At 46.4% G+C, this 23,393-nt stretch overlaps 1 protein-coding gene across 1 annotated transcript in view; it reads right to left on the bottom strand.

The window, feature by feature from the left end:
* Positions 1 to 23,393, bottom strand: part of tsc1a (TSC complex subunit 1a) — a 115,462-nt gene that overhangs the window by 51,525 nt on the left and 40,544 nt on the right. Inside the window, 7 exon segments of the mRNA XM_056278079.1 lie at positions 574 to 667; positions 3,038 to 3,099; positions 5,123 to 5,276; positions 11,234 to 11,322; positions 14,450 to 14,643; positions 18,961 to 19,034; positions 20,196 to 20,425. Coding sequence (XP_056134054.1) covers positions 574 to 667; positions 3,038 to 3,099; positions 5,123 to 5,276; positions 11,234 to 11,322; positions 14,450 to 14,643; positions 18,961 to 19,034; positions 20,196 to 20,425 — 897 coding nt within the window.

The following is a 23,393-nucleotide window of genomic DNA, read 5'->3' as shown; positions in this document are numbered from 1 at the left end:
TGGGGGATCGCCAGTTCGAATCCCCATGGTCAGGCGTCCCTACAGACACAATTGGCCGTGTCTGCGGGTGGGAAGTCAGATGTGGGTATGTGTCCTGGTCACTGCACTAGCGCCTCCTCTAGTCGGTCTGGGCGCCTGTCTGGGGGGGGGGGGACTTGGGGGAATAGCGTGATCCTCCATGCACTACGTCCCCCTGGTGAAACTCCTCACCGTCAGGTGAAAAGAAGTGGTTGGTGACTCCACATGTATCGGAGGAGGCATGTGGTAGTCTGCAGCGAGGGGGTGGAGCAGCGACCGGGACGGCTCGGAAGAGTGGGGTAATTGGTCAAGTACACTTGGGGAGAAAAAAAAAGAAAAAGAAAAAAGGGAGAAAAAAAAAGAAAAAGAAAAAAAGGAAACTTTTCAGTCAGAAACCGTGTTGCCATGTGTTGCATGAAAGTCATATTCTCCTAGGGGGCGCTCTTTACAGGAATTATATAGTAATAATGAGCAGAAACATCCCTCTCAAAGAGGTCAGCACCATTTCAACCAATTCAAATCTCTGTCTCCATGGAGACGAGGCGGACAGCTGACCTCTGTCGACATTGACGTTCTCGCCATGGCGTCTCTCCTCTGTGATTGGCTGGCTGGCTGAACCATCCACGTCTACCGACGGTAGTTTCTCTGGCTGTCAGGAAGTGAGAAAACTGCGTTCAAATTCTGTTTAATTTGTTCAACTCTGATGTGAAGGACAGGCAACAGCTGTACCGTCTGCAGTTGACACAAAACAGGTCTCTATATACACCTCAAAATGGACCCGTCTTCATCACTTCTCCATCCTCCATCACCATGGCAATACTAGTTGCCCAGCTGTGGGGGCTGATGGTTAACAATCTTAAGTCAGAACAGTTTATTATATAGCAGCTTTCACAGACACCATTCACAAAGTGCTTCACAGCCAAATGAAAGAGGGATAAACAACAGATGAGTGTTCAAATAAAACACGTCGACAGCAGAGGAGGCAGGCATAAACACAAGTTAACACATAAAACACCGCATGCTACCTAATGCGTCTGAACACATGGGGTTTCTACAGCCTTGCCTTTTTTTCCTTTGGAATTTCCCCCCTTTTTTCTCCCCAACCGTACCCGGCCAATTACCCCACTGTTCTGAGCTGTCCCGGTCTCTGCTCCACCCCCTCTGCTGATCCGTGAAGGGCTGCAGACTACCACATGCCTCCTGCCATACATGTGGAGTCGCCAGCCGCTTCTTTTCACCTGACAGTGAGGACTTTCACCAGGGAGACGTAGCGTGTGGGAGGATCACGCTATTCCCCCCAGTTCTCCTTCTCCCCCGAATGGGCGCCCCCGACTGACCAGAGGAGGCGCTAGTGCGACCAGGACACATACCCACATCCGGTTTCCCACCCGCAGACACGGCCAATTGTGTCTGCAGAGATGCCCGACCAAGCCGGAGGTAACACGGGGATTCGAACCGCCGATCCCCATGTTGGTAGGCAACGGAATAGACCGCCACGCCACCCAGACACAGACCTCAGACTTATTGGGCGACTATTCCAAAGCTTAGGTGCTGCCGACTGGAAAGCACGATCTCCCCGAGTCTAAAACATGTTGAAGGACACATAGAAGACCCTGGTTAGAAGACCTAAGAAGACTTCGGCTCATGGTGTGGGGGTGTACAAGGTCCAGGATGTAATGGGGAGCCTGGCCATGTAGGGCTCTTTAACTGAGCACCAAGGTTTTAAAATGAATTCTAAGATTGACAGGACGCCAGCGCAGAAGGCTTAAACTAGGTATAATGTGTTACCATTAATGTAATGTGCTCCGTATCCGATGCGAGGGTCTAAGGACAGGATTTTGTGTTGCTGTAAAGCCCCTTGAGATAAATTTCATCACCTTGTCGTATAGCTCTTTAGGACTCACTGGTATTTGTCCAATTCATCCATTTCTCTGATGACCAGCACTTTACTCTCCTGGTGTTCCGTTCAATTTTATGAAGATTTTAGTTTGCTGACCATGTAGCAGGAGCAATAATCAGCGCTTCTGTTTTATCGGCATTTAACTGCAGACAATTATTTACCATCCAGTTCCTAATTGCATTTAAACTGTTGTTCAGTACTGAGAGTCTATCAAGGTCATTCGATTTTAAGGAGAAGTATAACCAGATGTCATCAGCGTGCAAATGATAGGAGATGTCTCTGGAACCATTTTAATGTGTCCTAGAAGAAGCATGTACGTATATGGAGAATAAAATAGGCCCCAAAACCGAGCCCTGGGGGACGCTGCATGATAAAAAAGCAGTAGCCAACACAAAGCCACCTACAAAGACTGACAGAGTCTTATCTGTGAGGTAGGAGAAACACTCAAATGCAGTCCCAGAAAAGCCCACCAAATGCTTTAGTCTATGGATTATTATGTGTTGGTTAACAGTACTGAATGCTGCGCTAAGGTCCAATAAAACCAAAACCGAACACTCTCCAGCATCTGCAGCCATCAAAATATAATTGAAACCTTAACCAGGGCCGTTTCAGTAGAGTGTCGTTTACGAAAACCAGATTTAAATGTGCCAAACACCCTGTGCAAGTCCAGTGCTTGAACAAGTTGCTTTTCAACAACTTTTTCCTAAAATTTAAAAAAGAAAGTAAGTTTAGGAAGAGGCCTATAATTCTCTGGCAGGGAGGGGTCCAGCTTTGGTTTCTTCAACAAAGGTTGAAAAGTAGCCAGCTTAAAATTGCTGGGGACACACCCTGATAAAAGAGAGCAGTTTAAAATATTAATTAGACAGGGACCGATAAGATTAAAAAACCTTTAAGATCAGAGGGGGTGGCAGGACATCTAGTGGGTTTGAGGAGGGTTTCATTTTCTCTAACAAGGCTGTAATATCATCTATAGAAACAGGAAAAAAGGAATCCAAGATGGATGGGGTGGTGAAACCAGTAGTGAGTGGACTGGGCAAGGGTGAGATGTTTGCGCCAACATCTACAACAGCATTCAGTAATAGTATTTGTGATAGCAGAGGGTATCTTAACATTACCTACCAGGTTGCAGTTGTCACCATGTTGATAGTCCTCAGCTGTTGTGGAGGATGGGCTTCTTACTCCTGCAGAGAAAACTCTGCAGTGTTATTGGACTGAAAAAGTGACCTGCAGACAAACCTGTCTATAGCAAAAAAGAACCATAACCTGAACATGATTATTCATTAGGACTGAGACGGGTTCTGTCATTTCTACTCATCATTTCACAAAATTACAGAATCATTCAGCCAGGCTGCTTCTGTGTTTCTTCATGTTGGAAAGCTTCAGTATTTTTTAAAATGGCATGTGATTAGAGCTGACTGGGAAATTCCACTTAAAATGATTAATTCATACATAAACTTAAGTAAAATTATGTATATTTATATGGAAATGTCTTCTTGTATAGCAACGTCCAAACTGTGTAGGCCTACTAATTCTTTGTCATGGTGGATAATAATGTGCAGTAGGATTTTTTTTTATTAAAAGTGTCGTGACAGGGGCATCTGGGAAGCATAGCGGTCTATTCCGTTGCCTACCAACATGGGGATCACCGGTTTGAATCCCTGTGTTACCTCCAGCTTGGTCGGGCGTCGCTAAAGACAATTGGCCGTATCTGCGGGGGGGAGGCCGCATTTTGGGTATGTGTCCTGGTCTCTGCACTAGCACCTCCTCTGGTTGGTTGGGGTGCCTGTCCAGGGGGGGGGGGACTGGGGGGATTAGTGTGATCCTCCTACGCTCTACGTCCTCCTGGTGAAACTCCTCACTGTCAGCTGAAAAGAAGGGGCTGGTGACTCCACATGTATGGGAGGAGGCATGAGGTAGTCTGCAGCCCTCCCCGGATGAGCAGAGGGGGTGAAGCAGAGACTGGGACGGCTCGGAAGAGTGGGGTAATTGGCCAAGTACAATTGGGGAGAAAAAGAGCGGAAAAAACACACATAAAAAAAAGTGTCGTGACAGAAACATCGGTTTACTTTGTTTCTGTCAGTACCACTTAAGAATTTCTGTTGATATTAACATCTCAAGAAGTTCACTAGTCATATCATCATGAGCTAAGTCATGAGCTGAGAGATGAGATCATCATGTTCACTAGTCATATTATATATTTACTAGTCATATCATCATGAGCTGAGAGATGAGAGCACCATGTTCAGTAGTCATATTATATATTTGCTAGTCATATCATCAGGAATTGAGAGATGAGATCATCATGTTCAGTAGTCATATTATATATTTACTAGTCATATCATCATGAGCTGAGATGAGAGCATCATGTTCACTAGTCATATTATAGTATATTTACTAGTCATATCATCATGAGCTGAGAGATGAGAGCATCATGTTCAGTAGTCATATTATATATTTACTAGTCATATCATCATGAGCTGAGAGATGAGAGCATCATGTTCACTAGTCATATTATAGTATATTTACTAGTCATATCATCATGAGCTGAGAGATGAGAGCATCATGTTCAGTAGTCATATTATATATTTACTAGTCATATCATGAGCTGAGAGATGAGAGCATCATGTTCAGTAGTCATAGTATATATTTACTAGTCATATCATCATGAGCTGAGAGATGAGAGCACCATGTTCAGTAGTCATATTATATATTTACTAGTCATATCATCAGGAACTGAGAGATGAGATCATCATGTTCAGTAGTCATATTATATATTTACTAGTCATATCATCATGAGCTGAGAGATGAGAGCATCATGTTCACTAGTCATATTATAGTATATTTACTAGTCATATCATCATGAGCTGAGAGATGAGAGCATCATGTTCAGTAGTCATATTATATATTTACTAGTCATATCATCATGAGCTGAGTCATGAGGTGAGAGATGAGATCATCATGTTCACTAGTCATATTAGTATATATTTACTAGTCATATCATCATGAGCTGAGAGATGAGATCATCATGTTCAGTAGTCACATTATATTTGGTAGTCACAGCATGATGTTTACGAGCCATGTTATGGTATTTACTAGTCCTGTTATTCTTCAGGAAGCTGAAACACCTTGTGCCTTTAAATCCAGAGGGTCCAGTCTGTTGAACTGTTCTGCAACGATTGTGTGTGTGTGTGTCTAGAGTCTAACCTGATATGGAGGCAGTCCTGCTTGGCGGCTGGAAGTGGGAGGAGCCTTGTGAGGATTCCAGAACGTTAGCAGGAGAGATTCCACGGGAGACAGGGGGTGTGGCCAAATCACACTGTGAGGAAGGGCTCCAAGTGACCTCATCAGCTTCACACCGCTATGCAGAGACACACATGCACACACGCACAACACGCACACACACGATGACATGAACACCACTCTCTGAAATGTGCAACATGCTGTTGATCTTATCTGAGGTCCCAGACACACACAAACCTGCCTGGTGACGTAAAAACCATTTCTCTCTCCTTCTGGTCTGGTTTTACTTTCTGGTGCTTCCCTTTCCGTTTTCAACCCCCCCTCTCTTTTCTTTCTTCTTCTGGTGTAGTGAAGTATGAAATACCGCCTTCAGTGTTGTATGAAATGTGTAAATGAAGTCTGACTGTGATCAATGCGTGGAGAACTGAGGAGACTGGTATCAGTATGACCAGCGCATGCTGCTGCATGCTAACACTGTAGCAGACGATGCATGCTTTGAGGAGACTAACAGAAAGCTAACACTTTAGCAGACGATGCATGCTTTGAGGAGGCTAACAGAGAGCTAACACTGTAGCAGACGATGCATGCTTTGAGGAGGCTAACAGAGAGCTAACACTGTAGGAGACGATGCATGCTTTGAGGAGGCTAACAGAGAGCTAACACTTTAGCAGACGATGCATGCTTTGAGGAGGCTAACAGAGAGCTAACACTGTAGCAGACGATGCATGCTTTGAGGAGGCTAACAGAGAGCTAACACTGTAGCAGACGATGCATGCTTTGAGGAGGCTAACAGAGAGCTAACACTGTAGCAGACAATGCATGCTTTGAGGAGGCTAACAGAGAGCTAACACTTTAGCAGACGATGCATGCTTTGAGGAGGCTAACAGAGAGCTAACACTGTAGCAGACGATGCATGCTTTGAGGAGGCTAAAAGAGAGCTAACACTGTAGCAGACGATGCATGCTTTCTGCTTTCCTTCCATGGAGCAAACTCAAGGACGTCCTGCGTTAAAGTTAGCTAGCTCTCCTTGAAGGCACGTCTACATACAAGAAAACTGCAAGGCATACAGGTTTCTCTGACTCTTCTCTGTCTAGCCTGACAGAGGTAAGATATCAGTATACAAATCTGACTGGTGTCAACTACATCTGGCCAGTCATACCCGCTCCCTTCCCCTCTGATGACACTTGCAGTGACGGACCGGCCAACTGGAATTTGGGCAAACACCAAAAGGGCTGCAGCCGACCACTGGCTATTTGGGCCGCTCAGAATTAATTGTTATACTGGGGGGAAATAAAAATAAAATATATAGTCATCAACTTGTGCATCAAATCCCAGAATCCTCCCTGTCCCCATTCTTCAAAGGCCATCTGCGTGACAGGTACTGTTCCTAGAGTAGCCTCGCCCCTACAAGGGCAGTGTGTAATGTGTGTGCGTAGCGAGTGTGAGGGAGCGAGTGACAGAAAAGTGACGGTGAACGCAAGCGGAGCAGAGGAAGAGGTAGGTTGTCAATCTAGCCATAAATGTACAGTGTAGGCTGCAGCTGGGTTTTCCCCTGCCATTATAAGGCCTGGGTGCAGCACCAAAGCCGAGTATGAGGAAGAATTAGGTTGTTCTCGCTTCACAGTGCGTGTGACTTATTCTATCAGCAGTAGCAAAGACCCGCAAACCACAAGTCGTAACGTTTAGCTTCACACCGCAGCGTCTTTGCCTAATTGCCAACTGACTACAGTAAAAACCTGATTTCTCAACTAGGGCTCTCTGTCTGTAGGGAAGTACCCAAGGTGTAGCCTGCTGCTAGCTCTGATGGGCCCAGTTGGCTCCTCCAGACTTGAAGCACATCACTGTGTCATGGTACCATTTTAACTACCCAGTGAAGAATCTGCCTCTCAAGGCTGTTTTGGAGGAGATAACCACAGCAGTGGGTGGTGTCTTCTAAGCAGAACACCCTGCTTTTGGAGGAGATCAACCACAACAGTGGGTGGTGTCTTCTAAGCAGAACACCCTGCTTTTGGAGGAGATCAACCACAACAGTGGGTGGTGTCTTCTAAGCAGAACACCCTGCTTTTGGAGGAGATCCACCGCAGCAGTGGATGGTGTCTTCTAAGCAGAACAACCTGCTTTTGGAGGAGATCCACCGCAGCAGTGGGTGGTGTCTTCTGAGCAGAACAACCTGCTTTTGGAGGAGATCCACCGCAGTAGTGAGTGGTGTCTTTTGAGCAGAACAACCTGCTTTTGGAGGGGATCCATCGCAGCAGTGGGTGGTGTCTTTTGAGCAAAACAACCTGCTTTTGGAGGGGATCCACCGCAGCAGTGGGTGGTGTCTTCTGAGCAGAACAACCTGCTTTTGGAGGGGATCCACCACAGCAGTGGGTGGTGTCTTCTGAGCAGAACAACCTGCTTTTGGAGGGGATCCACCGCAGCAGTGGGTGATGTCTTTTGAGCAGAACAACCTGCTTTTGGAGGAGATCCACCGCAGCAGTGGGTGGTGTCTTCTGAGCAGAACAACCTGCTTTTGGAGGAGATCCACCGCAGCAGTGGGTGGTGTCTTCTGAGCAGAACAACCTGCTTTTGGAGGGGATCTATTGCAGCAGTGGGTGATGTCTTTTGAGCAAAACAACCTGCTTTTGGAAGAGATCCACCGCAGCAGTGGGTGGTGTCTTCTGAGCAGAACAACCTGCTTTTGGAGGGGATCCACCGCAGCAGTGGGTGATGTCTTTTCAGCAGAACACCCTGATTTTGGAGGAGATCCACCGCAGCAGTGGATGGTGTCTTCTGAGCAGAACCCCCTGCTTTTGGAGGAGATCCACCGCAGTAGTGAGTGGTGTCTTTTGAGCAGAACAACCTGCTTTTGGAGGGGATCCATCGCAGCAGTGGGTGGTGTCTTTTGAGCAAAACAACCTGCTTTTGGAGGGGATCCACCGCAGCAGTGGGTGGTGTCTTCTGAGCAGAACAACCTGCTTTTGGAGGGGATCCACCACAGCAGTGGGTGGTGTCTTCTGAGCAGAACAACCTGCTTTTGGAGGGGATCCACCGCAGCAGTGGGTGATGTCTTTTGAGCAGAACAACCTGCTTTTGGAGGAGATCCACCGCAGCAGTGGGTGGTGTCTTCTGAGCAGAACAACCTGCTTTTGGAGGAGATCCACCGCAGCAGTGGGTGGTGTCTTCTGAGCAGAACAACCTGCTTTTGGAGGGGATCTATTGCAGCAGTGGGTGATGTCTTTTGAGCAAAACAACCTGCTTTTGGAAGAGATCCACCGCAGCAGTGGGTGGTGTCTTCTGAGCAGAACAACCTGCTTTTGGAGGGGATCCACCGCAGCAGTGGGTGATGTCTTTTCAGCAGAACACCCTGCTTTTGGAGGAGATCCACCGCAGCAGTGGATGGTGTCTTCTGAGCAGAACCCCCTGCTTTTGGAGGAGATCAACCACAACAGTGGGTGGTGTCTTCTAAGCAGAACACCCTGCTTTTGGAGGAGATCCATCGCAGCAGTGGATGTTGTCTTCTGAGCAGAACAACCTGCTTTTGGAGGAGATCCACCGCAGCAGTGGGTGGTGTCTTCTGAGCAGAACAACCTGCTTTTGGAGGAGATCCACCGCAGTAGTGAGTGGTGTCTTCTGAGCAGAACAACCTGCTTTTGGAGGGGATCCATTGCAGCAGTGGGTGGTGTCTTTTGAGCAAAACAACCTGCTTTTGGAGGGGATCCACCGCAGCAGTGGGTGGTGTCTTCTGAGCAGAACAACCTGCTTTTGGAGGGGATCCACCACAGCAGTGGGTGATGTCTTTTGAGCAGAACAACCTGCTTTTGGAGGGGATCCACCGCAGCAGTGGGTGATGTCTTTTGAGCAGAACAACCTGCTTTTGGAGGAGATCCACCGCAGCAGTGGGTGGTGTCTTCTGAGCAGAACAACCTGCTTTTGGAGGGGATCCATCGCAGCAGTGGGTGGTGTCTTTTGAGCAGAACAACCTGCTTTTGGAGGGGATCCACCGCAGCAGTGGGTGGTGTCTTTTGAGCAGAACAACCTGCTTTTGGAGGGGATCAATCGCAGCAGTGGGTGATGTCTTTTGAGCAGAACAACCTGCCTTTGGAGGGGATCCACCGCAGCAGTGGGCGGTGTCTTCTGAGCAGAACAACCTGCTTTTGGAGGGGATCCACCGCAGTAGTGGGTGGTGTCTTCTGAGCAGAACAACCTGCTTTTGGAGGGGATCCACCGCAGCAGTGGGTGGTGTCTTCTGAGCAGAACAACCTGCTTTTGGAGGGGATCCACCGCAGTAGTGGGTGATGTCTTTTGAGCAGAACAACCTGCTTTTGGAGGAGATACACCGCAGTAGTGGGTGGTGTCTTCTGAGCAGAACAACCTGCTTTTGGAGGAGTTCCACCGCAGCAGTGGGTGGTGTCTTTTGAGCAGAACAACCTGCTTTTGGAGGGGATCCACCGCAGCAGTGGGTGATGTCTTTTCAGCAGAACACCCTGCTTTTGGAGGAGATCCACCGCAGCAGTGGATGGTGTCTTCTGAGCAGAACAACCTGCTTTTGGAGGAGATCCACCGCAGCAGTGGGTGGTGTCTTCTGAGCAGAACAACCTGCTTTTGGAGGAGATCCACCGCAGTAGTGGGTGGTGTCTTCTAAGCAGAACACCCTGCTTTTGGAGGGGATCCACCGCAGCAGTGGGTAGTGTCTTCTGAGCAGAACAACCTGCTTTTGGAGGGGATCCACCGCAGTAGTGGGTGATGTCTTTTGAGCAGAACAACCTGCTTTTGGAGGAGATCCACCGCAGTAGTGGGTGGTGTCTTCTGAGCAGAACAACCTGCTTTTGGAGGAGATCCACCGCAGCAGTGGGTGGTGTCTTTTGAGCAGAACAACCTGCTTTTGGAGGGGATCCACCGCAGCAGTGGGTGGTGTCTTCTGAGCAGAACAACCTGCTTTTGGAGGAGATCCACCGCAGCAGTGGGTGGTGTCTTCTGAGCAGAACAACCTGCTTTTGGAGGGGATCCACCGCAGCAGTGGGTGATGTCTTTTGAGCAGAACAACCTGCTCTTCCCTGCATCATCTGGGTCTGATAACAGGTTCAGCCAAACCCCATGTGTGGTGCAAGCGGGCAGTGAGACTACCTCGGTATCGATCTGGTTGCTTAGAATCAGAAAGACAGCAAGTAGTAGAGGGTGGGTGGATGGATGGATAGATGGATACTGGGGGGCGTCCGGGTAGCATGGCGGTCCATTCTGTTGCCTACCAACACTGGGATTGCCGGTTCAAATCTCCGTGCTACCTCCGGCTTGGTCGGGCTTCCCTACAGACAATTGGCTGTGTCTGCGGGTGGGAAGCCGGGTGTGGGTATGTGTCCTGGTCGCTGCACTAGCACCTCCTCTGGTCGGCTGGGGCGCCTGTTCGGGGAAGAGGGGGAACTGGGGGGAATAGTGTGATCCTCCCACGTGCAACATCCCCCTGGTGAAACTCCTCACTGTCAGGTGAAAAGTGGCTGGTGACTCCAGATGTATGGGAGGAGACATTTGGTAGTCTGCAGCCCTCCCCGGATCAGCAGAGGGGGTGGAGCAAAGATCGGGACGGCTCAGTAGAGTGGGGTAGTTGGCCGGATACAATTGGGGAGAAAAATGGGAAAAAAGAAAAAAAAAAAAGAAAAAAGAAAAAAAAAGAAAATAGATGGATGCTTCATTAGTGCCAAGGGAACTATAAGAATAGAAACAGCAGTAGCAGGTAAAGCAGAAGCAGTAGTAGTAGTAGTAGCATTAGTAGTAGTAGCAGTAGTAGTAGTAGTAGTAGCATTAGTAGTAGTAGCAGTAGCAGTAGTAGTAGTAGTAGCATTAGTAGTAGTAGCAGTAGTAGCATTAGTAGTAGTATTAGTAGCATTAGTAGTAGTAGCATTAGTAGTAGTAGTAGTAGTAGTAGCATTAGTAGTAGTAGGAGTAGCATTAGTAGTAGTAGTAGTAGTAGTAGCATTAGTAGTACTAGCAGTAGTAGCAGTAGTAGTAGTAGTAGCAGCTACTCACAGGCCTAGAGTCCTGTGAGCAGAAAGATAAACTGAGACAGATAAGTAGTAATTGTAGTAACAGTAATAGTACCTGTATATAGGCCGTGACCCCAGCCAGCTGAGAGGTAGACTGAGACGGACAGGTCTGTTCTGCTGACAGGGGTGTGGAGGCAGGACTTCCTGTCAAGACATCAGATGAAAGCAACCAATCAGAATGAAGATCCTACAGGAAGCGTCATATCCCCGTCCTCCTCTCTGTTCACACTCACTCTAGTGGTTATCAGCAGTACTACCCTGCACATGGTACCTGGGTGTGTGTGTGTGTTAAGGCTGGGTCATGCCTGTAGCAGAGGTACACAAATATCTCTGCACTGCCACACACAGAAGAGGCTTCTGGGTAACTGTGGCTCAGTGTCATAGACATGCACACCTTCACAAGGCCAGCTCAGCACCAACTGTTTCCACATGTACTAACGTGTACTAACATGTACTAACACTAACATGTACTAACATGTACTGACACTAACATGTTCTAACACGTACTAACATGTACTAACACTAGCATGTACTAACATGTACTGACACTAACATGTACTAACATGTACTAACACTAACGTGTACTACATGTACTGACACTAACATGTACTAACACTAACATGTACTACATGTACTAACACTAACATGTACTACATGTAATAACACTAACATGTACTAACATGTACTACATGTACTAACACTAACATGTACTACATGTAATAACACTAACATGTACTAAAATGTACTGACACTAACATGTACTACATGTACTAACACTAACATGTACTAACATGTCCTAACACTAACATGTACTACATGTACTGACACTAGCATGTACTAACACTAACATGTACTACATGTACTGACACTAGCATGTACTAACATGTACTAACACTAACATGTACTAACACTAACATGTACTACATGTACTAACACTAACATGTACTAACATGTACTGACAGTAACATGTAGTAACATGTAGTACCATGTAGTAACAGTACCTGGTGGAGCAGCAGAGATCTCTGGTAGTGTGACATCCTCACAAACAATAATGTGGACAAAACAGCTGACGCAACACACACACACACACACACACACACACACACACACACACACACACACACACACACATTACACAAACACACACACACACAATACACACACACGGACATGTTACACAAACACACACAATAAACACACACACAGATACATGTTACACACACACACACACACAGATACATGTTACATACACACACACACACACACAGATACGTTACACAAACAAACACTCAATACACACACACACACACACACACACACGTTACACAAACAAACACTCAATACACACACACACACACACATACACACACACAGATACATGTTACACAAACACACACTCAATACACACACATACACACACACAGATACATGTTACACAAACAAACACTCAATACACACACAGATACATGTTACACAAACACACACTCAATACACACACACACACATACACACACACAGATACATGTTACACAAACACACACTCAATACACACACACACACACACATACATACACACACACAGATACATGTTACACAAACACACACTCAATACACACACACACACACACACACACATACACACACAGATACATGTTACACAAACACATACTCAATACACACACACACTCAACACACACAGATACATGTTACACAAACACACACTCAATACACACACACACTCAACACACACAGATACATGTTACACAAACACACACACATACACACACACAGATACATGTTACACAAACACTCAATACACACACAGATACATGTTACACAAACACACAATACAGACACACACACACACACACACACACACACATGTTACACAAACACACTCAATATACACAGATACATGTTACACAAACAAGTTCTCGTGCTGGTTCTGGACAGTCCAAAGCCCACGGCTTGCTTCTTCAGAACACGTTCTCGTGCTGGTTCTGGACGGTCCAAAGACCACAGCTCGCTTCCTCAGAACATGTTCTCATGATGGTTTTGGATGGTCCAGCCCACATGGCTCGCTTCTTCAGAACATGTCCCCGTGCTGGTTCTGGACGGTTCAAAAACCACAGCTCGCTTCCTCAGAACATGTTCTCATGATGGTTCTGGACGGTCCAGCCCACACGACTCACTTCTTCAGAACACGTTCTCGCGCTGGTTCTGGAAGATCCAAAGCCCATGGGCTTGCTTCTTCAGAACATGTTCTCATGCTGGTTCTGGACAGTCCAGACCAAACGGCTCACTTCTTCAGAACACATTCTCCTGCTGGTTCTGGACAGTCCAAAGCCCACGGCTCGCTTCTTCAGAACATGTCCTCATGCCGGTTCTGGATGGTCCAAAGCCCACGGCTCACTTCTTCAGAACACATCCTCATGCCGGTTCTGGATGGTCCAAAGCCCACGGCTCGCTTCTTCAGAACATGTCCTCATGCCAGTTCTGGATGGTCCAAAGCCCACGGCTCACTTCTTCAGAACACATCCTCATGCCGGTTCTGGACGGTCCAAAGCCCATGGCTCGCTTCTTGTTCAGTCTTTGTGTAACTTTAAAAGAATCTACTGACTGATGCCAGGAGGCACAATCACATCCGCTTTTTTTATCCCCCCCCCCCCTTTTCTGCCCAGTTGTACTTGGCCAGTTACCCCGCCCTTCCAAGCCGTCCCGGTCTCTGCTCCACCCTCTCTGCTGGTCCGGGGAGGGCGGCAGACTACCACATGCCTCCTCCCATACATGTGGAGTCACCAGCTGCTTCTTTTCACCTGACAGTGAGGAGTTTCACCAGGGGGGCGTAGTGCCTGGGAGGATCACGCTATCCCCCCCAGTCCCCCCCCCCCGAACAGGCGCCCCGACTGACCAGAGGAGGCGCTGGTGCGGGGACCAGGACACATACCCACATCCGGCGTCCCGCCCGCAGGCAGGCCGTGTCTGCGGGCGGGACGCCGGACCAAGCTGGACTCGTCATTGTGTTAGCTTGTGCGTTTGTCGTCGCTGAAAGAGACAGTTTGAGAGCAGAAGGAAGTAAAACAGCAAGTGAAGTTGGCAGCCTCCCCCTGGCTAACGCAGCACTTCCTGTGTGAACTGGTTGTGTACATGTGACACTGGCCTCTAGGGGGACACATGAGCACCACATGCAAGTACGGACACACACACCTGTGCACGTCAGCCTCAACACACACCACACACTCGCAACGCACCAGCGTGCAGCGTCGCTCACCCATGCTGATGAGAGGCTGGGGCTGGGGGCTGGAAGTGAGGTCAACACCTGGGGGTGAGGAGAAGGGAGGGGGTCTCGGGAGGGAGGTGCGGTCTGGCAGAGAGGAGTAACCATCCTCAAAGGAAGCCTCCCTAGGATCCAAACACACTTTGGCACATTCAATCACAATGTCATGGACCTCATAACATTTCCACCTAGACACAGAGAGAGAGACAGGCAGACAGAGAGCCAAAGAGAGAGACAGTTAGAGAGCCAAAGAGAGAGACAGTTAGAGAGCCGAAGAGAGAGACAGGTAGAGAGCCAAAGAGAGAGACAGGCAGAGAGCCAAAGAGAGACAGGTAGAGAGCCAAAGAGAGAGACAGGTAGAGAGCCAAAGAGAGACAGGTAGAGAGCCAAAGAGAGAGACAGGAAGAGAGCCAAAGAGAGAAACAGGTAGAGAGCCAAAGAGAGAGACAGGTAGAGAGCCAAAGAGAGACAGGTAGAGAGCCAAAGAGAGACAGGTAGAGAGCCAAAGAGAGAGACACGTAGAGAGCCAAAGAGATACAGGTAAAGAGCCAAAGAGAGAGACAGGGAGAGAGCCAAAGAGAGAGACAGGGAGAGAGCCAAAGAGAGAGACAGACAGAGAGCCAAAGAGAGACAGGCAGAGAGCCAAAGAGAGAGATAGAGAGCCAAAGAGAGAGACAGGGAGAGAGCCAAAGAGAGAGACAGGGAGAGAGCCAAAGAGAGACAGGTAGAGAGCCAAAGAGAGACAGGTAGAGAGCCAAAGAGAGAGACAGGTAGAGAGCCAAAGAGAGACAGGCAGAGAGCCAAAGAGAGAGATAGAGAGCCAAAGAGAGAGACAGGTTGAGAGCCATGAGAGAGACAGGCAAAGAGCCAAAGAGAGAGACAGGTAGAGAGCCAAAGAGAGAGACAGGTAGAGAGCCAAAGACAGAGACAGGTAGAGAGCCAAAGAGAGAGACAGGTAGAGAGCCAAAGAGAGAGACATGTGGAGAGCCAAAGAGAGAGACAGGGAGACACACAGAAAAAGAGACAGACAGGAGTCAGTTTAAATCTGGGGGAGTATTTATTGCAGTATTTTGTCTGACCAGGCACGTTTAATATTTGTTTAAAATAATGCCATCTGTTTAACCCTGGAACTCGACCTTATTCTACTGTAGGTCTCTCTGTAGGTCTCCCGGACAAGAGTCGGATCAATTACTGTTGTTCTACTGTAAGTCTCTGAACAACAGTGATAAATTACCGTTATTCTACCGTAGGTCTCCCTGGACAACAGTCTAATAAATTACTGTTGTTCTACTGTAGGCTTCTCTGTAGGTCTCCCTGGACAACAGTCTGATAAATTACTGTTATCCTACTGTAGGTCTCTCTGTAGGTCTCCCTGGACAACAGTCTGATAAATTACTGTTGTTATACTGTAGGCCTCTCTGTAGGTCTCCCTGGACAACAGTCGAATAAATTACTGTTGTTCTACTGTACGCCTCTCTGTAGGTCTCTCTGAACAACAGTCTGATAAATTACTGTTGTTCTACTGTAGGTCTCTCTGTAGGTCTCCCTGGACAACAGTCTGATAAATTACTGTTGTTCTACTGTAGGTCTCTCTGAACAACAGTGATAAATTACTGTTGTTCTACTGAAGGTCTCTCTGAACAACAGTGATAAATTACTGTTGTTCTACTGTAGGTCTCTCTGAACAACAGTGATGAATTACTGTTATTCTACTGTAGGTATCTCTGTAGGTCTCTCTGAAAAACAGTCTGATAAATTACTGTTATTGTACTGTAGGTCTCTCTGGACGACAGTGAGAAATTACTGTTATTCTACTGTAGGTCTCTCTGGACAACGGTCTGATAAATTACTGTTATACCCCTTTCACACTGGCCAAGAAACCCACAAAAAAACCCTAATGTCCACCTTTGGTCAATGTAAAAAGATGCTGGTCTGTTGGTATAGCTGGACAGCAGTCGGATAAATTAATGTTATTCTACTGTAGGTCTCTCTGGACAACAGTCTGATAAATTACTGTTATTCTACTGTAGGTCTCTCTGAACGACACTGGAAAAATTACTGTTATTCTACTGTAGGTCTCTCTGAACAACAGGCTGATAAATTACTGTTATTCTACTGTAGGTCTCTCTGTAGGTCTCGCTGGACAACACTCTGATAAATTACTGTTATTCCACTGTAGGTCTCGCTGGATAACAGTTTGATAAATTACTGTTACTCTACTGTAGGTCTCTCTGTAGGTCTCTGTGGACAACCGTCTGATCAATTACTGTTATTTTGCCGTAGGTCTCTCTGTAGGTCTCTGTGGACAACAGTCTGATAAATTACTGTTATTCTACTGTAGGTCTCTCTGTACAAGGGTCTGATAAATTACTGTTATATCCCTTTTACAATGGCCAAGAAACCCACACAAACCCCTAATGTCTACCTTTGGTCAATGTAAAAAGGCAGATGCTAGTGGGTTTTTTTGGCCAGTGTAAAAGGGGTATTATTCTACTGTTGGTCTAGCTGGGCAACAGTCTGATAAATTACTGTTATTCTACTGTAGGTCTCTCTGTAGGTCTCTGTGGACAACAGTCGGATAAATTACTGTTATTCTACTGTAAGCCTCTCTGGACAACAGTCTGATAAATTACTGTTGCTCTACTGTAGGTCTCTCTGGACAGCAGCCTGATAAATAGATATTATTCTACTGTAGGTCTCTGCGGAAAACATTATGATAAATTACTGGTATTCTACTGTAGGTCTCTCTGGATAAAGGTTTGATAAATTACTGTTATTCTACTATAGGTCTCTCTGTAGGTCTCTCTGGACAAAAGGCTGGTAAATGACTTATTCTACCGTAGCTCTCTCTGTAGGTCTCTGAACAACAGTCGGATAAATTACTGTTATTCTACTGTAGGTATCTCTGGACGACAGTCGGATAAATTACTGTTATTCTACTGTAGGTATCTCTGGACGACAGTGAAAATTACTGTTATTCTACTGTAGGTCTCTCTGTAGGTCTCTGTGGACAACAGTCGGATACATTACTGTTATTCTACTGTAGGTCTCTATGGACGACAGTGAAAAATTACTGTTATTCTACTTCAGGTCTCTCTGGACAACAGTCGGATAAATTACTGTTATTCTACTGTAGGTATCTCTGGACAACAGGCTGATAAATTACTGTTATTCTACTGTAGGTCTCTCTGGACAACAGGCTGATAAATTACTGTTATTCTACTGTAGGTCTCTGTGTAGGTCTCTGTGGACAACAGTCGGATAAATTACTGTTATTCTACTGTAGGTATCTCTGGACGACAGTGAAAATTACTATTATTCTACTGTAGGTCTCTCTGGACAACAGTCGGATAAATTACTGTTATTCTACTGTAGGTATCTCTGGACGACAGTGAAAAATTACTGTTATTCTACTGTAGGTCTCTCTGGATAACAGTTTGATAAATTACTGTTATTCTACTATAGGTCTCTCTGTAGGTCTCTGGACAAAAGGCTGTTAAATTACTGTTACTCTACCGTAGGTCTCTCTGTAGGTCTCTCTGGACAACAGTCGGATAAATTACTGTTATTCTACTGTAGGTATCTCTGGACGACAGTGATAAATTACTGTTATTCTACTGTAGGTCTCTCTGCACGACAGTGAGAAATTACTGTTATTCTACTGTAGGTCTCTCTGGACAACAGTTTGATAAATTACTGTTATTCTACTGAAGGTCTCTCTGAACGACAGTGAAAAATTACTGTTATTCTACTGTAGGTCTCTCTGTAGGTCTCTGTGGACAACCGTCTGATAAATTACTGTTATTCTACTGTAGGTCTCTCTGTAAGTCTCTGTGGACAACAGTTTGATAAATTACTGTTATTCTACCGTAGGTCTCTCTGTAGGTCTCTCTGGACAACAGTCTGATAAATTACTGTTATTCTACTGTAGGTCTCTGCACGACAGTGAGAAATTACTGTTATTCTACTGTAGGTCTCTCTGGACAACAGTTGGATAAATTACTGTTATTCTACTGTAGGTGTCTCTGTAGGTCTCTCTGGACAACAGTCTGATAAATTACTGTTATTCTACTGTAGGTCTCTCTGGACAACAGTCTGATAAATTAATATTATACCCCTTTCACACTTGCCAAAAACCCCGCAAAATACCCGCTAATGTCCGCCTTTGGTCAATGTAAATAGGCAGATGTTACCAAGTTTTTTTGGCCGGTGTGAAAGGGGTATTATTCTATTGTAGGTCTCTCTGTACAACAGTTTAATAAATTACTGTTGTTCTGCTGTAGCTCTCTCTTGATAACAGTTTTATCAATTACTGTTCTTCTACTGTAGGTCTCTCTGGACAACAGTTTGATAAATTACTGTTATTCTACTGTAGGTCTCTCTTGATAACAGTTTGATCAATTACTGTTATTCTACCGTAGGTCTCTCTGGATAACAGTTTGATAAATGACCAGTGTGTACATGTATGTTGTTCTGATACCGACTATAGCTGGTGATGGTCTCACCTAGAAGAGTCTAGTTCATAGTCCGGAGTCCCAGTGACCAACTCAGGGTGAACCCTAACATGTTCCAACATGGGCTGTAGGATGAAAACAATAGAGACAAGTTTTAATATCATTACTATTTCAATGTCTTCACTTGTATGTATCTAATTTTACATTGATAATCTTTACTTTTCCAACCACTCCAGTAGTACAGATGGAGAGACAGTGAGAGGCAGATGTTTCATAGAATCAGCGACCTCTGACTGACCTGCTGAAAGAGGTCAGTCAGCAGGTCACTTCCGGTATGGGAAGATGGCAGCGCGAAGTCATGTTCGCAGCAGCCGCACCCTGTGTGGTAAGATGGCGGCGCAAATTCACATTTGCGGCGGCCTCACCCAGTACCGCCGATGCAGTATCTTTGTCCACATCTGTGTCTAAGTTTGTGTCTTCGTTTGTTGGCTGGGAGAGCTGGCGCTGGCTCAGCTGGGAGAACTTAGTCTGCTGTCCTGTGGGCCCAGGGACTGGGCCTTGCCCAGAGCAGCACCCGAGGAAGTAACACCAAGGGCGGTCTGACAGGACGCGGGGCAGGCTAAGCTAACTGCTAGCCCACGCAGACCGGCAGTTCCAATAACACTGAGGGTGGTCTGGCGGCGGCCTCGCCTGGCATTGACTGTGGTGTTTTTGATGCCGTGTGGAGTGCAGGGAGGTGTGTCAATGGCTGGGAGGGCTTGGTCTGCTTCGTCCGGTTGCCACAGGGACCACGGCCCCTGCCTGGAGCAGCAGCCGAGGAGGAAATACAGAGGGCAATCTGACAAGAGGTATAATCGGGGCAGGCTAGGCTAACTGCTAGCCCACGCAGACCGGTGGTTCCGACAGTCATCCTGGCTGGTGTTTGTTCCCTTGGACAGTGATTTTTGTTTTTTAGTTTAGATATGCGTGTTAGTTTGGATATGTGTGTTAGTTTGGATATGCGTGTTAGTGTGGATATGTGTGTTAGTTTGGATATGCGTGTTAGTTTGGATATGCGTTTGGATATGCGTGTTAGTGTGGATATGTGTGTTAGTTTGGATATATGTGTTCTTGAATGTTTTTGTCTGTATGTTGCACTGCTGTGGGCTGGGGGAAACACCATGTCGGTTTTTTCCATGTGCGTAAGTACATGAGGTGAAATGACAGTGTTCCTGATTCCTGATTAATTTAGCAGAACTGTCATCTACTGGTCTCTACTGACCTGTTCTGTACTGGATTTAACTGACCTAAACCAGAGGTTCTCACATTCTAATTCCTGCTGTAGTAGGTGCAGCAGGAGGAGGTCTGGAGGTTCCACCCACCTTGACCAGCTCCTGGAAGGTGTCCAGGTTCTCCTTCATGCTGTAGTGCAGTCTGAGGTATGAGATGAAGTTACAGGGAAACATCCCATACAGCCGGTGAAACAGGCAGTACACACTGGCATGGAGGTGCAGCAGGTAAACTCCAGGGATGTGACCTGCGGGAGGAGATGTTTGGTAAAACACATTTTTTAATCAGACACTGAAAAGTAATGTTGTGCGTTAAAATGTATTCATCAGGGATGACAGTACATACTCATACGTTTGTGTCTCTGTGTGCGTTTCGCATAGGGTAATGTGATGCGTCTAGTGCAGCAGTTAGAGGGAAGATGCATGCTTGCTTTCTGACTGCTTTTATAACCTCTCGCTTACAGCTTGCTGTAAGCTAGATAGCTCGCTGGCTAACCCTTGTGGTGAGCAAGGCAGCAGCCCAGTGCGTAAGTCTTCCGCTGCCAGTACATATCCTCTCCTTCACCAAGACTCCTGCCAGGCCTTTTCGTGGCTACACACGGTAACTGTAGTCCATGGGCCAGACGATATTTCGGTACACTCAAGGTGGCAAAACTTACTTATAATTTTTGAAAGGATCCATGTCTGTAGATGATATTTTGGTATGATAACCATTCCTGAGTGGCAGCTGTATCACAGTTATCAGCTCATGAAGTTAACCACCCGCTAAACTAAATTGCATTTTAGACGCTGGTGCATATCCTGGTTTAGCCTCATGGTCAGGACATTTTTCAATGTCATATAATATTGTCTTTGGTATCATTTTAAAGGGGACCTTCTTAGCTTTCATTCAAGCCCTGTTGTGGATATTTCTCACAAATATAGAGGTCACTTGAGCTCTTCAACCCGTCAATAACACACATCTTTCTGCAATTTTCGCCTAAACTATATACTTTCTTTTAGCCCTGTGGCATCTAGGAATATCAGGGACACAAAACAGAAAAACTGGAATACTCACAGGACTGTAAAGATTCAGAAAATGTATAATATACCCATACTATTTCATTGTGTGAGGTGATTGTGAGCCTTAAATGAGAACTAGACCAAAGCCAGTTAGGTCACAAACTGGTCTCTATACATTTGTTTAAATACACAATCAAAATACATGATAAAAAGGAATACCATAGTGAGGTAATGAACTATTTTAATATTTTAAACAACATTGACATTTACATATACGTACTTAGTCAATGATACATGTAATCCCATATCATTAGTGGGTATATGTAATGGTAATGGGTAGGGTAATGGGTATATGTGAATATGGTTACATTATTGTTATCAAGCTCTGGGTAACCAAGTCCAGAATCAACATCCTGTGCATCAATAGACTACTACCACAGTAATACCATCAGAATCATCACACTGTCATTCATCAAACTGCTCGTTTCTCTCATCATCTGACTCCCCAAGTTCAAAGTCCAGTTCTGGACCATCCTGCTGTTTTTGGTTACTGCAGGTCTGTAACCTGCACATGTCTGTGCATGGAAGTCCATTTGACAGGCACATGCAGCTTGGCATTTCGCATGAATGCACACACTTGCATGTTAGCATTTCCAAGACCACATCTGGTGCAGGTGGGGAGCGCATCCAGTAAATGGCCAGCTTGCCTTCATCGTCTGTCCATCCATACTCAGTAGGGCTTGGCACCACAGGGTTAGCCTGCAGACAGCACTTCCATATTGCTGCCTGATAGTTGGCTCGTTGAACATGCATAAAGAGACAGTCTCTACATGGTGGCAGCTGGCTGGACTCAACCTCTCCCCTTTTGGTGCAGAAGAGCTGGTAACGCAGTTTGTTCACCTCAGCAGTGCTGCTATTAGCAACATACATCCGACAGGTGAACTGCTCAATTTTCTGGAACAGCTCATCACTCACATTCCATGTCTGTCCCAGTTGACTAAAAGTCTCTTGGCAGGAAGTGTGCTTTCTCACTATCTTCAGGGCATTCAGCTTCCCTCGACCAGCGAATGCACTGACAGTGTCGCAGCCTGTGAAGGCATGTAAGCCAATTAGGCTGTCACAGATGCTGTCTCCAAGTGAACTTGCCAGTTTGGTGATGTCGACAAACCGTGTGCGGTTCTGAGTCCCACACTTCTGGTAGATGGGACAGGTGATGTCCTTCTGGAAGCCAAGACAAAGCACCATGACATCAGTGTCCTCAGCTGTGATGATAACTGACTTTGAGCCCGCATTTGCTGCATGCAATGCATCCAGGAGCAGACGGGTGTCAGCTTCTTCATGTGTGGAGTGCAGTTCTGCTGCTTCCTCACACCCATCTTCTGTCAACTTGTAGCAGGTTTCCTCACAGGTCATGTACAACACCTTGCCATGCAGCATAGCTCTGTATCGTGGGAGTTTCCACTCTTCCACCAGAAACTTGATGAGACTGGTCTTGTTGGAGGAACTGCACAGAAATTTTCTCCACTGCTGGACGTGGTGTCCCCCTGCAAGATTCTTGTACTGGAGAGTGATGTCTCCACCCCGGTTCAGTCGTTCAGCATCTTTGATCGAAGTCTGGTGATAGACATCAAAAACAACATCAATCCTCCCACTCTGTGCTCCCTCATGGAGGACCTGGGTCAAGGCTGACTCTGCCACCTGTGCAAAGGGTTTGTTGTTGCCATTCATTTTTTGGACCAGGCTCATCCCATCAGTGATGGAAGTAGATGGGATTGGGATGTCTTCTGCAGGAGATACATTCTTTTCAAGCTCTCTGGCAAGTGCAGCCTTGTTTGTTTTTCGTAAGGACCCATCAGCATTTGCCAGTGCCCATGGTAGTGGGCCCAATGGGTAGGCAAGGACATCCTTCAGATTCACCTTCCTGCTTTCAGCCACCAGGATCATGTGACTGAAAAGGTTTCTATCTGCCTTCAGAACCACATCCTGTGCTTTCTTTCCATGAGCTTGTTTTGTGCTGACATTGGAGAATGTTTTCAGACTTTGCTTGGTCATCTTGTCGTGGAATTTCACAGGTGGTGGGTCTGCATCTAACCTTGTTTGCTGGAATGCTTGGTAGGCCTCTTCTCCTTTCTCAAGAGCTCTCAAGAGATCTATGGTCACATCAGGTGGAGCCATGTTGCCAGTGGAGAGGCTAACCAAATCAATCTCATCTGG

Source organism: Lampris incognitus, chromosome 1 (assembly GCF_029633865.1).
Source record: "Lampris incognitus isolate fLamInc1 chromosome 1, fLamInc1.hap2, whole genome shotgun sequence".
NCBI lineage: Eukaryota > Metazoa > Chordata > Actinopteri > Lampriformes > Lampridae > Lampris > Lampris incognitus.
This window is presented reverse-complemented; position numbering and strand designations above follow the sequence as displayed.